This window comes from Anguilla anguilla, chromosome 9, assembly GCF_013347855.1.
Source record: "Anguilla anguilla isolate fAngAng1 chromosome 9, fAngAng1.pri, whole genome shotgun sequence".
NCBI classification, from domain to species: domain Eukaryota; kingdom Metazoa; phylum Chordata; class Actinopteri; order Anguilliformes; family Anguillidae; genus Anguilla; species Anguilla anguilla.
The window spans coordinates 2,534,537-2,549,322 of record NC_049209.1 but is presented as its reverse complement, the minus strand read 5'-3'; the positions used below and the strand labels follow the sequence as shown (position 1 = coordinate 2,549,322).

General features: G+C 44.9%; 1 protein-coding gene across 16 annotated transcripts in view; it reads left to right on the top strand.

Annotated features, from left to right (window-relative positions):
• tcf7 (transcription factor 7) overlaps nucleotides 1-10,606 on the top strand; it is a 52,798-nt gene extending 42,192 nt beyond the window's left edge. For 4 of the 16 annotated variants that reach the window (XM_035434529.1, XM_035434527.1, XM_035434533.1 and 1 more), the window contains 6 exons: nucleotides 607-769; nucleotides 1,221-1,328; nucleotides 2,979-3,008; nucleotides 4,627-4,675; nucleotides 5,225-5,297; nucleotides 8,092-10,606. In XM_035434529.1, the coding sequence (XP_035290420.1) occupies nucleotides 607-769; nucleotides 1,221-1,328; nucleotides 2,979-3,008; nucleotides 4,627-4,675; nucleotides 5,225-5,297; nucleotides 8,092-8,386 (718 nt within the window). In that variant the 3' untranslated portion in view covers nucleotides 8,387-10,606. Of the gene's footprint in view, nucleotides 1-606; nucleotides 770-1,220; nucleotides 1,329-2,978; nucleotides 3,009-4,626; nucleotides 4,676-5,224; nucleotides 5,298-8,068 lie in introns of all 16 variants that reach the window. The other 12 variants (XM_035434531.1, XM_035434528.1, XM_035434535.1 and 9 more) reach the window with 8 other exon arrangements.
• Nucleotides 10,607-14,786: the final 4,180 nt, after the last annotated feature.

The window sequence follows — 14,786 nt, the reverse complement described above, 5'->3', positions numbered from 1 at the left end:
CCCCACCAACTCTGCTGAAAGCATTAACGATTCAATTGCCATGTGCGCTGTTTTTGTTTTAGCGTGTGTGCGTGCACCCACACTTTTGTGTGGGTGGGTGTGTGTTTCTGTGTCTGTGACTGATTTAGAGAGATTAAGTTTTTGTGGTTGCCTGTGTGTGTGAACGTGTGTGTATGAGTTTGTGTGCGTCTGTGAGTTTGTGCTTGTCTGCGTGCATGTGTTTTTGCGAGAGGAAATCTGTGTGTGCGCCTGTGTGTGAGAGAGTGTGCATGCATTTGTGTGTGTCTGTGAGAGTGGGTGAGAGAGAGTGTGTCTATGTATGTGCTGGTCTGCCTTGCGTGTGACACACAGGGCATTTGTGTGTGTCTGTGAGAGTGAGTGAGAGAGAGTGTGCGTGCATGTGCGTGTGTGTGCGCTGGTCTGCCTTGTGTGTGACACATGGTGCATGTGCGTGTGTGTGTGCTGGTCTGCCTTGCGTGTGACACACGGAGCATGTGCGTGTGTACGCTGGTCTGCCTTGCGTGTGACACATGGTGCATGTGCGTGTGGCGTGCGCATCTGTGTTGAGTCACGCTGTAATCCCAGTTTTCCGTGCGTGTGCCACAGCAAGCCCCACCCTGAGCCCAAGCGGGACAAGGAGCCAAAGAAGCCTGTGATCAAGAAGCCGCTCAACGCCTTCATGCTCTACATGAAGGAGATGAGGGCCAAGGTGATCGCAGAGTGCACGCTGAAGGAGAGCGCCGCCATCAACCAGATCCTGGGGAGGAGGGTGAGCATGCACGCACACACCCCACACACACAAGCACACATACACGTGCGCCCACACACCCACACACAAGCACACATGCACGCACACGTGCGCCCACACACCCACTGCGCGCACACACACACACTTTCACTCACTCACACACACACACACACACACACGTGCGCCCACACACGCACACATTCTCTCACACACGAACCCACACACACGTATATACACGCGCACCCACAGGCACGCACATACACACGTGCGCACTCTTTCACTCTCTCACACACGTGCGCACACTCTTACACTCACACACACCCACACACATGCACACACACTCTCTCACTCACACACCCATGCACACATTCATACACACACACACTCTTGGTAAAAGCAGGGTGCACGGTACAAGGGGTAATATCTGTGGAGCATGCAGGCCTGAGCTGTGTGGTTTGCTGTGACTCTGCAGTGGCACGCCCTGACCAGAGAGGAGCAGGCCAAGTACTACGAGTTGGCAAGGAAAGAGCGACAGCTCCACATGCAGCTGTACCCGAGCTGGTCCGCCCGCGACAACTACGTGAGTACCCCACAGACGCACGCACACACTCGTACACACGCCCACACACACATACGCACATACACGTGCGCGCACCACACACACGCACACACATACACATGCATGCACGCATACACGCACGCACACACCCCTCAACCACGCTGCGCGTGTGCATGCGTGCTGCTCGGTGTGTTCCTTGGCTGCGAGTGCGGAACTTTTTTGGACCAGGGTTCTAGAACGGCCATTGTTTGACTGTGTCAGTTGTTTCAGCTTTTGAGTAATGGAGTGAAAATAAACCCGTGGATAAAGTTTTATTTTCACGCGCTGTATAATCATGCGTGCGGCCTTTGCGGGCCGAGGGGAGGGCGACTCGTTGTGGGAATGGGCGTGGGTTATTTTTGTAGCCCGTCCTAGCTGAACTGCATGATGCTTCTCATCGTTCAGAAGTCAGAACAAGGTCTGCTTTTGTTTTATTTCTGCACACAAGACATTCCCCAATTTTGTGTGTATTGCATCAAGTTTGAGTGCGAAAGGTCCTGGGTGAACTGTGATGGGAAGCAAAACCATCTGTTGCCACATTTTTCACACCAAGCGACTTCTGCTGTGTGACTCCAGCCTGACCGGAACAATAGAAAAGTGGCCAAACAGTCTGCAGTAGGAAAGCGGGTGTGATGTAGAGGATGTGAATGTGCAGGTGTGACTGTAACGTAGCGGGGTTGATTGTAACGTAACATGCGTGACTGTGCTGTTTCTGTGCGATTGTAACGTAACATGTGACTATGCTCTGTTGCCTGTACGATTTTAACATTATGTGTGTGATTGTAACATAGCAGGTGTGATTGTAACAACGTGTGTGACTGCTCTGTTGCTGTGCGATTGTAACGTGTGATTGTAACATAGCAGGTGTGATTGTAACGTGTGACTGCTCTGTTGCTGTGCGATTGTAACATAACATGTGACTGCTCTGTTGTTGTGTGATTGTAACGTAACGTGTGACTGCTGTTGCTATGCGATTGTAACATAACGTGTGTGATTGTTACATGCATGACTGCTCTGCGATTGTAATGGGTGTGACTGTGCTGTTTCTGTGATTGTAACGTAATGTGCGTGATTGCTCTGTTGCGGGGCGATTGTAATGTAATGTCTGCTTGTTACGTGCGTGACTGTGCTCTGTTGCTGGGTGACTGTAACGTAACTTGTGTGATTGTAATGTGCATGACTGTGCTCCGTTTCTGTGTGATTGTAAGGTAATGCGCATTACTGTGCTCTGTTGCTGTGTGATTGTAATGTAACGTGTGCTTGTTACGTGCATGACTGCGTTCTGTTGCTGTGCGATTGTAACGGATGTGACTGCTCTGTTTCTGTGATTGTAACGTAATGTGTGTGACTGTGCTGTTGCTGGGCGATTGTAATGTAAGGTGTGTGGTTGTTATGTGCATGACTGTGCTCTGTTGCTGGGTGACTGTAACGTAACTTGTGTGATTGTAATGTGCATGACTGTGCTCCGTTTCTGTGTGATTGTAACGTAATGCGCATTACTGTGCTCTGTGATTGTAATGTAAGGTGTGTGGTTGTTATGTGCATGACTGTGCTCTGTTGCTGTGCTATTGTAACGTGTGTGACTGCTCTGTTGCTGTGCAGAATTGTGACGCTGCTCTTGCACTCTTTCAGGAAACAGGCCTTAGAGGGGGAGCAGACTGGGTAGGGCAAACCTCTTCCACCCCTCGCTATACTAACAGCCGGCCTGCTTGCTCTTGCACATCTGCGGTGGGTGGGCTGTGAGGTAGAGAGGGCCTGGTGCATTCTGGGAAGGCTTCAGTTACAATGCAGGGCATTGAACGCTTCGTTCCTTCTGGTGCAGTCACTAGTGAGGGTCATCGAAGAATGTCAGTCTGTCCTCTGTAGCAGAAGGCTGCCTACATTCCGTCAGTGTCTTTACCCATTAAGGGTGATTCTGAAGAGGCTGTTTCTTTCCTTTAACTATAGCATACGCCATTTTGGGTGTTGTAATAATCTTTTGTATTTCCGCTGTCTAATTCTTCCTCTTCTTTGGCTGTTGACATGCTTTCCGCTGGTGTATGTAGAAAGTCTTCAGCTGAATTTGTTTTAAGGGTCATGCATGGATCAATTCAGCTCTTATGTTCAACACAAACAAACACAATGTAAAAGTCTTCATCTTTATCTTTTAAATCTTTTTACTAAATTGTGGTGGAAATTGGCTTGTGTATGAATGAGTGTGTGTGTGTGTGTGTGTGTAGTGCGGGGGGGGATTCTCATGTATATGATGTAAAGTGCCATTTTTTAATTACACAGGGAGGTGTGTAATGCATCTTGGTGTGTATATCATCATGGACAGAGACACCAAATTAGTTTCAGGGATGATGGCCACATCATACTCATGTATAATCCATATATCTGATACAGACAAGTGGTGGCAAAGACGCATCTGCTGGTAGAAGACTGGTAGAGTTTTTCGATTCGGACGGCTCGTGTTTGGAGACCTTCGTCTCAGCCTTAGTGTGAGTGGCAGAGGAGAAATCTAGGTCAGGTATCCAGAGTCATGTGACCTGCAGGCAGACAGGAAGTACAGTCCCACCCACGGGCTGGTATCGCCGCGCTGTGGTCGGGATCTCTCCACCTTCACTCAAACCACAGCGGCGCACTTGAGATGAGAGAGGGGAGAGGAGCCCAGAGCACAGACACCCCCCCCCCCCCCCCCCCCCGCACGTCCCCCCCTCGATAATGAGTCACACTTCCTCAGGGACCGACTCCATTGGACGGTTTTTCTCCCCGGGCGCTCATCCTTCCTGTACCGTACTGAGCATAGCGGCGGTGGCGGTGGCGGCGGTGGAGCTCCGGGAGGGGTGACTGAAGTTCGGTTACCATGGAAATCCCCCAACCACACGCAGATATCCACCTCGCCGTGGCGCTTTCTCCCCGAGCGTTACGCGCTCGTCTCGATTGACGTCTCCAGTGACGCAGGCCCGCGATAAGATTTCGCGCCGGCCGCCATGTTTGAGGTCTGGAGCCATCAGGACTGTCAGAGAAATGCACAGCCCTTACATTAGAGTACACGGGGGGGGAGGGGGCCACAGGGTATACATGTGCGTGTCTGTGTTTGACTGGAGACCCCTCCCTGTTTGGACACGAACAAATGACTGACAGAAGGTTAACGAGGTACAGAAATGAAGCAGTTTCACGTGTGAGGCAGGTCTGGTGCTCGACTGGACTGCTTCCCTGTGTTTCTATGGCGATGTGAAGCAGCTGCCTCGGCCACTGACTGTTATCTCTCTGGTTGTTTTTTTTTTTCCCGAAACAGGGCAAGAAGAAACGACGAAAGAGAGAGAAGCACCAGGACTCCAACTCAGGTACCTTCACCCCTCCGTCAGCCCTGACCTTTGACCCCTGACCTGTAGAGTCCAGAGCAAGCCTGACCTCTGACCTTTAGAGTGCAGAGTTAGCTCATAAACCCTAGCAAGCACTGAGTATCAAAGACAGTCTCCACATTGACCCTGACCACGGTTAGACAGTTAAACCAGCCGTTAATGGTTCCCCTTCAGTACCTCAGTATATGCACCTGAAGTGTAGGGCGGTGTGCGCCGTTTTATCTGCAAGCGCACTGCTGTTTTGACGCGCTGAAATAGCATGGCATTCTGTCCTCCCTCCTCCCCTCTTCTCTGAACCTCCTCTGCTCCACGCCTGTTGAAAAAGGGCCCTACTCTACCCTCTCTGTGTTCACAGCTGTGTTGGTTTGTGCTTAACTCGGCAACGGGCACTAACAGTTTGGTATTTTTGCTCTCCGATTCAAACATCTCTGTCAATGCTTCACCTCTCCTTTCATCCCTCCCTCCCTGCCCCCCCCTCGCCCCCCCCCCCCCCCCCCCCCCCCCTCCTGCGCATGTGTGGCTTTTGCTCAGACCCCGGCTCTCCTAAGAAATGCCGGGCTCGCTTCGGCCTCAACCAACAAACGGACTGGTGCGGTCCCTGCAGGTGTGTACTTCGACCTCCTGTGCTACTGCCCCGCCCCTTCCCACTATGCCCCGCCCCCTCCTCTTTTCTGCATGCCCACAACCCGACTAACACGCTCTGCAGCTTCCCCTGCTGGTGCCTTTCACTGGGAGCGGGGGACGGGGAAGGTAATGAAAGATTTCTCACACATGTTTACTTTCGGTACTTACGATACACCATTGGCAGTGGTATTCAGATTGTACATCTCACAGGTTCATAGTTCTTCATAGATCATACACTATTGAATGGGGTAGGTTATTCAATCTAGTACAAGTAGCCTACAAACTTGGCCTGATCAAGTGTAATGGTGTCGCAGGGCTTTTGAGAGGAACATTTTAATCCGACCGGGATTAAATGCAAATAATAAAATTCCCCTCAAATGCAAATAATAAAATTATTTGAAACATTAATTCATACTGGAATATCTTTCAGAGCAACAGGTTTGGCTCCATTAACATTCTGCAACGTTTTGCATTTTATGGTAAATGGTAAATGGACTGCATTTATATAGCGCTTTTATCCAAAGCGCTTTACAATTGATGCCTCACATTCACCAGAGCAATTAGGGGTTAGGGGTTAGGTGTCTTGCTCAAGGACACTTCGACACGCCCAGGGCGGGGTTTGAACCGGCAACCCTCCGACTGCCAGACAATCGGTCTTACCTCCTGAGCTATGTCGCCCCTTTTATATATTTTATACACCCCTCTCAAATTTAGTGCCTCTGAAGTGTAAAGTGTGCACAGTACCTGGTATAAAAGGTGCTGTTTAAACAAGCAGAGGGGAAAAAAAAAAACGTTTGTGTATATTGCTTTGACACTGAAGCCAGTGTAGAATGCTGAAGTTGTCAGTGTAGAATGAGACCAGCTGAAGCTTAGTGTAGAATGGGGCCAGCTGAAGCTCAGTGTAGAATGGGGCCAGCTGAAGCTCAGTGTAGAATGGGACCAGCTGAAGCTCAGTGTAGAATGAAACCAACTGAAGCTCAGTGTAGAATGAGACCAGCTGAAGCTCAGTGTAGAATGAGACCAACTGAAGCTCAGTGTAGAATGAGACCAGCTGAAGCTCAGTGTAGAATGAGACCAACTGAAGCTCAGTGTAGAATGAGACCAGCTGAAGCTCAGTGTAGAATGAGACCAATTGAAGCTCAGTGAAGAATGGGACCAGCTGAAGCTGTATAGAATGGGACCAGCTGAAACTCAGTATAGATAGGGACCAGCTGAAGCTCAGTGTAGAATGAGACCAGCTGAAGCTCAGTGTAGAATGGGACCAGCCGAAGCTGCATAGAATGGGACCAGCTGAAGCTGTGTAGAATGGAATCAGCAGAAATTCAGTGTAGAATGAGACCATCTGAAGCTCAGTGTGGAAAGGGACCAGCTGAAGCTGTGTAGAATGGGACCAGCTGAGGGTTCTTGTTCATCTGCCTCAGTTGTCAGTGCATTCAGTTTTTTAAATTAAGAGCAGTTATTATGAATGAATTAATATAGTGAATAGTCTGTAACTCCTAGAATGTAAAAGCTTTGGTGACCATCTTGATGCCCTGGCATATTCATACACTGTAGCCAGACCTGTCCCGTTTGAGCCCAGTGCTCTGATTGGCCCAGCTGAAGCTCTGAAATCATCTCTGCCTCGACACTGCAGCTCTGCTGTGGCTAGCCTTACCTGTACACGTGCCTAACCCCCACCCCTCACCCCTGCCCCCCTCCCCCGCAGTGGAAACCTCCCGCAGTACCTGCGCGTGCAGACACTGCAGGGGAGCTGCGGTTTCCGCCATCCCCGCTGCTGCAGCGAGCTGCGCCCAGCCACCCGGGCGCTTCTGATGTCATTTCCCCTCGCACGAGTCTGCTCCTCGTGTCATCCCCACACCGCCGCCCCACCCACGCGGTCAGGCGCTGCTGAACTCTGACATTTCGCACCCCCCCCCCTCCCCCCCCGCCCCCACTCTCTGGCAGTTGCATCAGATTTTGTGTCAGTCTCAGCAAAAATAAGGGAGCTTTGCCGTGAGAGACCGCCAGAATCCATACCACTTCTGTAAAATTAGAGGCCATGCAGCATGGCTGGTGAGGCTTTTTCTTGCAAACAGACAAGAAATGTGAATATTTATGATTACCAAGAAGTCCCCGCCCTCCCTCCACAGAGTGTATACCTCCCAGCAGGGAAGCCCTGCCCCTGTTTCCCCACACATTACATTGAATATTCATGAGTATCAGGAAGACCCCGCCCGCCCTCCACACAGTGTACGCCTCACAGCTGAGAAGCCCCGCCCCTGTTTCCACACAACACGAAGAGAAAAACTCATCACACATCTGGGGCATCATTTTCATCACAAGCCACACAGGTCTGAACTACACTGGGCTGGCTTAATGAAGAAATAATGAACTCAGGGGTCCTCATTGTTGTCCAGAAAGGGCACCTGACTCTACTAATCAACCACTAGAGTCTTTGCTAAGGGCTCTGATTAGTAGAGTCAGGTGTGTAACTGCTTGGTTAGAACAAAAACCTAAACCCACACCGGCCCTTTCTGGACAAAATTGAGGACCCCACAATTAACAAGTTAAACAAAAAGACAAAACAAATCTTTAGGCATACTCATGTTTTATTTATCAATTTAAGATGGATATAAGCCTTTCACTGTGCCACTTTAGTTTATTTCTTTTATTTGTTTATATTTCTGGATTGTATGGTAGTAATTGTGAAACCATGGTTAATGCAGTTTGACTCCACACTGGTGACACTTTGCATCCACGCTTTATTCACAGATAACTCTCTTGACTGTTCCTAGGAGGAAAAAGAAGTGCATTCGCTACCTTCAAGGAGGACGGTGTGCAAGTCCCCATTCTTCCGATGGAAGTGCTATAGACTCACCCCCGTCCCCGGTCCCTGCCCCTCCCTCCCCACCCTGCGCCCCCCGGCCAGCCTCTCCCAAAGCCACCGACCTGACCCGTGCCTCCGATGCCCCACCCTCGCTTTCCACAACAACCGCCAAATCCGCCAGACTGACTGTAAAAGCTTTAACGGAGTCCCAGCAGCACCATCATCATCACCAGCGTCGACGGCCGTTGCCACAGTCGCACTAGATGTAGCCGCCCGCCCCCCCCCCCCCCCCCCCCCCACCCCTCCACACAGACATTGCTGTACTCTTCGACCCAAAAAACAAAACGAGGACCTGACTCTAAAAGTGACCCACAGGAGCGACTGCTGCCCCGGGACAGAACTCCCGCTGCCCAAATTGACAGAATGACAGACGTCAATCATGCTCCACGGAACCCAGGCCTCAACAGAGAAGCACCTGACAGCTGTCCATCATCTCCAATACAAACCCCAGCCAAACCACCTGAAAACAGCCGCATGTCCACATCTCCCCAACTCTCCTCAAAAAGTGCTGAGTGTGCATATCTTATGAGAAAAGGGGGCCGCTACACTGTGGAAAAAAAATTGTGTTGGCCTCTTATCTTCATGACTGCCATTTTATATATTTTTTTAAATAGCATAGGATCAGTAAAACGTTTTGTAAATATCAAGAGGTCATTGTGTTCAATTTTTTATTTTTTTTGCCTGGGAAAGTTTCTGTTTTTCTTTATGAGTAGCGAAGAAGACTTTTATATATCAGTATGTTTTCCTGCCACACCGATTTGGGGTTGTAATCAGATATTCTTTCTACGTGCGGGAAAAAGTTCCATTTCTGTGGGCAGCCATGCCTTTGAAACGATTCCTGTTCACAATCACGTTTTAATAATTATGTTGCAAAAGAGCACCAAAAGCCACAAACCACGAAACACTGCATTCTGCGCAAAAGTATTTTTAAAAGCCTTTTTTCAGGGAGGTATTTTTAACATGGTATACTTAGCGCTCAAGACAAGAAGGTTTGATCTGTCGAAAATGAAAGCAGATAGATGACCCATATGTAAAACTGTCAGCAGTTACACATCTGTCCCATCTGGTTTCTGTATAGTCAAGACTTTTTTGTGCCAAAAGTCCTTATTGACAAAAAATTTTTTTAATGTGGAGGCAGCAATAATGCCGTGTGATGTTTATTTTCTCAAAGCTCGAAATAACGGAAAAAGCCATCCATAATATTTTCAATCAATTTGCAACTGCTTATAAAACAGGATTGCATGTCATATTTGGCAGTTAGTTCCCTATCTCTGGAAAATCCAGTTATTTTTTTTTGTTTGTAATTTTTTTTTTTTTTTAAGTGGATGGTTTCAGAAAAGCTCTGTGTTACGCAGCATTTTGGTGCCCCCTGTTGGGCACAGGGGGAGTGGGCTAGTCTGTGTGGTGTTCATGTTGGCACTTCCTTTGGGGTTAAACTGCCACCCTTCAGCCTGAAGACTTCAGATTTAAAAATGTTTTAAGAGTTTTATAAAGTCAATTTAACGCTTCTGGCTAAGGAGACACAAGCAGTTTTTAACACGCCTGTTGGTTTCCATTCATTAATTGTATTTGACTAGTGAATTTATTTTTGCTGGTGTTAAAAAAAATATAAAAAACCTCCATTAAAATAACATCTGCAGCTTCCTGCATTATTTCACTTAGACTGAATTTTAAGCAATTCTGTATAAAAAAATAAAATAAAATAAAAATAAACGACCAGTAGGTACTGTATTTCATGACTTGTAAATCACAATTTTTTAATAAATGTGGAACACATATATAATAAGAATCAAACTTTTATATGTTGTTTTGTAAAAAAAAAACAAAAAACAAATTCTTCAAAAAAAAAAGCTTTGCTTTCTTTAGTCTAGTTTTCTTTATTTCCAAAAGCAATACATTTTATAGCTTTTTCTTTCTTCCAAAAAACAAAGGATTGTGTGCTTATTTTCGTGTATTATCGAATTTGTTCATGAAACAAATGTGTACATGTTCTGCCTTAGTGTACCAAAAATACATAAGCAATAGCTTTACACTGTTGTTCATGTTTGTAGCATCAATTCCACCTCCTGACCCACCTGAAATTCAGGGCCATGTGGCGCTGTGAATTCAGCGTCCAGCAGAGAGCGCTGTGACACCAAAATTTTACTGGAGTTTCCACACCAGTAAAACTCAACAAAAATGTGCTCACAACAAATGCCAAATACGCTTTTGTAGAACCTGTTCGGGCCTTACGGCCTCAGTTTATGTATTTTGAATTTTGCCTCTGTGATTTACATTTTTGTTATTGTCCTTCATTTCCATGGTATTTCCACAGTAAGTTCTACACATCTGTCAAACGCAGTACGATCAAACTTGTTAAGCTGAAACCATGTTATACATTGCAAATGTTTCAGTGTTGTCTATTAAAGTTTACATTTAAATTACCTGCGTCTGGTGTCTCCCTGTTAATGTTAATCCTCTACATGTTCTAGACTAGTCGTTCCCAAACTTGGTCCTGTGTGGTGTTTGCATGTTATCTCCTTGTCCGCGTGGGTTTTCTCCGGGTACTTCAGTTTCTCCCACAGTCCAAAGACATGCAGGTAGGCAGATTGGAGACACTAAATTGCCCATACGTATGAGTGTGTGAGAAAATGGTGAGTGAATGGTGTGTGTGCCCTGAAATAAATTGGTGGCCTGTCCAGGGTGTATTCCTGCCTCTCGCCCAATGCACGCTGGGATAGGCTCCAGCACTCCCCGTGACCCTGCCCAGGATAAGTGGGTATAGATAATGGATGGATGGATGGATATAACTATTGGCAAAGACATAGTGAATTCATACATTTAAAAAAGTATTTCAGCTATTTAGAAGTGTACACGGATGCATCCAAAAGTATCCACAGCAGATTAGGAGTAGCTTTTGTAGTGCCTGAATTGGATGTTATAAATGCAAAACAGATGGATGATAACCTGTCTGTATACACAGGAGAAATAACAGCCATCTTACTGGCTTTGTGTTTGGTGGAGGAAGTGATTATGTGCTTTGATTACAGTTCAACTTCAATTAATATGAATATAACACTGGAAGCTGTGCTTACTGCCATCAGCAGGAAACCAAAGAATGTGTATTCACAGAGTGTGTACCAGCTGTACATTCAGTAAAACCATAGTACACTCAGGACAGACAAATACTAATTTCAGGTCTAGAGGAAAAAATAAACAGGTTATATGTCACAGATATTCTCCAAAGGAATTCAGGTGATTAGTGCTTCAGGAAAATCTTTCAATTTTTGTGTAGTACAGGAAAATTTAACTTAAAACTCACGACCCCCGCCAGTCCAGAAGGTGGCGGTAATGCACCACAAGTTGTTTTAAAACCGACATTTAACAGAAGGAGGAGGAGGCGGCTGCGGCCGAGGAGAAGTACTTCGAACCAGTGGCAATTTAAAAGTTTGACACTCGACACGTCCACTGAACTGTATAAGAACAGTTAATTTGTCACGTTCCTTTTTGGCGTCCGCATTTTCTCCTGCACTTTTGGACACGATTAAGTGTTGGTTTTTTTGATAGGAGCAGAGTGCGGTTGCCTAGCAACAGCAGAAAAGACGCCTCCAGCTGCTTCATAAAATCAAGATTGGTAGCCCACAAAGCGCGACCGGTGTAATCGCATTTAACTAACGTTGAGATAAAATTTCAAGCTACACACTACGCCATATGAACGATGGAAGCTTTCTCCATTAAAATTTTACCCAGTTAAAATTTTAATGATAATACTTGGGGTTGCGATATGATATACTGTCAGTTTTTACAAACTTTTATTAGGCTACTATCATTGGTTCACGGAACAACTCGTTGATGGGTCGCTCAACTGTACTGTGATGAGGGCGGGGCAAGAGCTCGCGTCTTTTAAGTCAGCTCGTACGGCCACACATTTTTGAAGTAAAAAAAAAAAAAACGACAATGGACCAGAGACTGTAAAAGCAATAGACTAGTATAACAAAGACGTACATTTACCATAGATTATTATTTAAGCATCTATAGTTATGTATAATAATTGTAATATATATATTACAATTATATATATATAAGTGTATATAAAAACAGATAATAATTATTTATTTATAATTTGTTCTCACTAGCTAGATAACCAAATGCCTCATTCACATGTAGAAAACACAAAACGTCATTATAATGAACATAGTCTAAATAATGAACATAGACTAGTTTTATTTACAGATATGGGCTAACGACAGTCAATAAATGCAAACACCAGCGTTTTTGCTTGAAAGAGACCCAAACGAGGTGAAATGTCGGTCAAATAAAGATTAGTCTACAGTACAACGTATCGGTGGTTAGCTAGTTTCAGATAAGCTGACACCGAATACAGTATACATATAGCTATAATGTAAACAGTGTGTTAAATACATCAGCTAAGTGACATTTTCTAGCTTCGCCAGCGGCTACACTTCTCGGAGTGATAACAAATCCCCACAGAAATAGACCAAGTGAGATGATTACCTGTCCAGCAGAGACGCTGCAAGCTCAGCTTCTCTTTTGAAGCCCCTTCAAGTCCTTGAGTTCCCGCCATCGCTGAAAAACCGAGCCGATGTTCACTCGAGTGTTGTCTCTCGCTCGGTTCAACCCCTTTTTGGTATAATCTTTTCTTCGAGTCTTTCTTTTATTGTTTCTTTTTATCTGTGTAAGCCGTCGCAGTCAAACCGAACTGGTTTATTTTTTCTAGGCAACTGGCTAGCTATATAGCCATATAGCACGAACTCTGTTTAGGTCTTGACTGGGTAGCCTGCTCTCGGAGTTGTAAAGTCTCAAGATGATTGACAGACAGAGAGCTGTCCTGATTGGTTGTTAAGATTCAGGCGCGGTAAAATTTAGAATAGCTGATTTCAGAGCTTTGGGCAGTCAGAGATAGGCCGGATTTCTTCTTAGAGTTTATAATTTATTGATTTCTGTCTGAATGTGAAGGACATTTAACCAAATATGAACAAGTGTTATAAAAAAAGACTTACATACTGCACCTGGCTTTAACCATACCTTATACATACTTAATAGGGTACCTAGCTAAACCTAGCTTTTATCAAGTTCATGTGATTGTCCCGTCAATGTTTTATTCACACAATAAAACAATTCAAAAACCTTACCGTCCATGCTAAGCGTTATCCCAACTGCCCTCCACACACCAGTTTTAAGCGCTTGTGCTTCTACTCTTTTTGAAAAACATTGTACAATACTGGGTTTGATTGTACCATAATTATAAGGGGTGTGTAGAAGTTAAATATGACCTAGATGCAGCATTTTCAAAACAGCAAAATGGTCTATGTCAAAAGCTGGTATGAAACACTATTTCTGGAAACAGTACTAATAATGAGGAACAGCGGTGTTGTAGTTAATACATAAATTTGATCATTTGTGCTCTTTAAACTTTTGTGGTTTTTAATTGAATGTTGTATTGTGCTAGTTAATCATCGATTGAAATAAGTCATGTAGCCTCAGTTTAAGAATTGAGGTGAAATTAGGTAAAATTATTTCTGGTTATATTCATTTAGCTAGCTAGCTAACGTTAGCTAGCTAGGTAGTTTGCTTTCATAAGGCAATGTTATCGATAACGTTAGCTAGCTAGTTTGCTTTTATGAGGACGTTATAGTTGTGCTTTCATCTTAACTTGGCTAGCTAGATAGCAAAAATGATAATTGGATATAAGTCAACGTCCTTACCTTAGCTATCTATCGATACTTGATATACTACTAAGCTAGCTAGCTTGTGAAAAGTCTCCCAAAAACAGCGCGTATCATGGGGGTAGCTATGGTAACGGGGCACGGTCTGTCAATCATAGCTAACTGACAGTTCTCCACGCCCAGACGGTTCGGGTGAACTTTTATAGTGGGAAATTTATGCTTAGAAAAATACGTTTTAAAGTACATTGAAATGACTCAATAATAAAAAAATTATGCACATTTGTTTTGTTGTTGCCTAAAGACAACTGGGAAGTGTCACGTTCAACCACCATGTTACTCCTTTAAAGAATTACACCCCCATTGAAAAATGTATTAAAGTATATTTTGTTTTATTTTATTTAACCTTTATGTAACCAGGAAAAAAACCCCATTGAGATCAAAATTTCTTTTGAAAGGAGGACCTATAAAGAAGTTATATTTATATTATGTTTATTTCAGACGGTGGTATATGAACTGTTGTGATGAAGTAAAACTGAAATCTGTGGTTATGATTATTTTGTGTGTTTTTCAAATGCCGCATAAAGGAGGTCACAGGCCCTGAAGAGGAGGTTCTTTTTTTTCCTGCAAAAATTTTTTTTTTCCTGCTAAATAAAAAAATGTAATGGGTAGACCTCCCCCTTGAGGCCGATGAGGGTACACCACCTCACACAAAAAGGTTCTCTTTCCAAGCTGTCAAAAATGCTGTCAAAAACTCAAAAGTTAACCTCAGATAACTGTGACACGGCACAGATTAACTGTTCAGAGCGAATGTGAAACTATTTGGCTTTGATAAGTACATAACTGATAGCCGTTACGCTAACAACATTAAAATGAGGGATACAAAAAGAACTGAAGCAATGAATAAAAGGGAAGACATAGTGTTATCTCACCAATACAG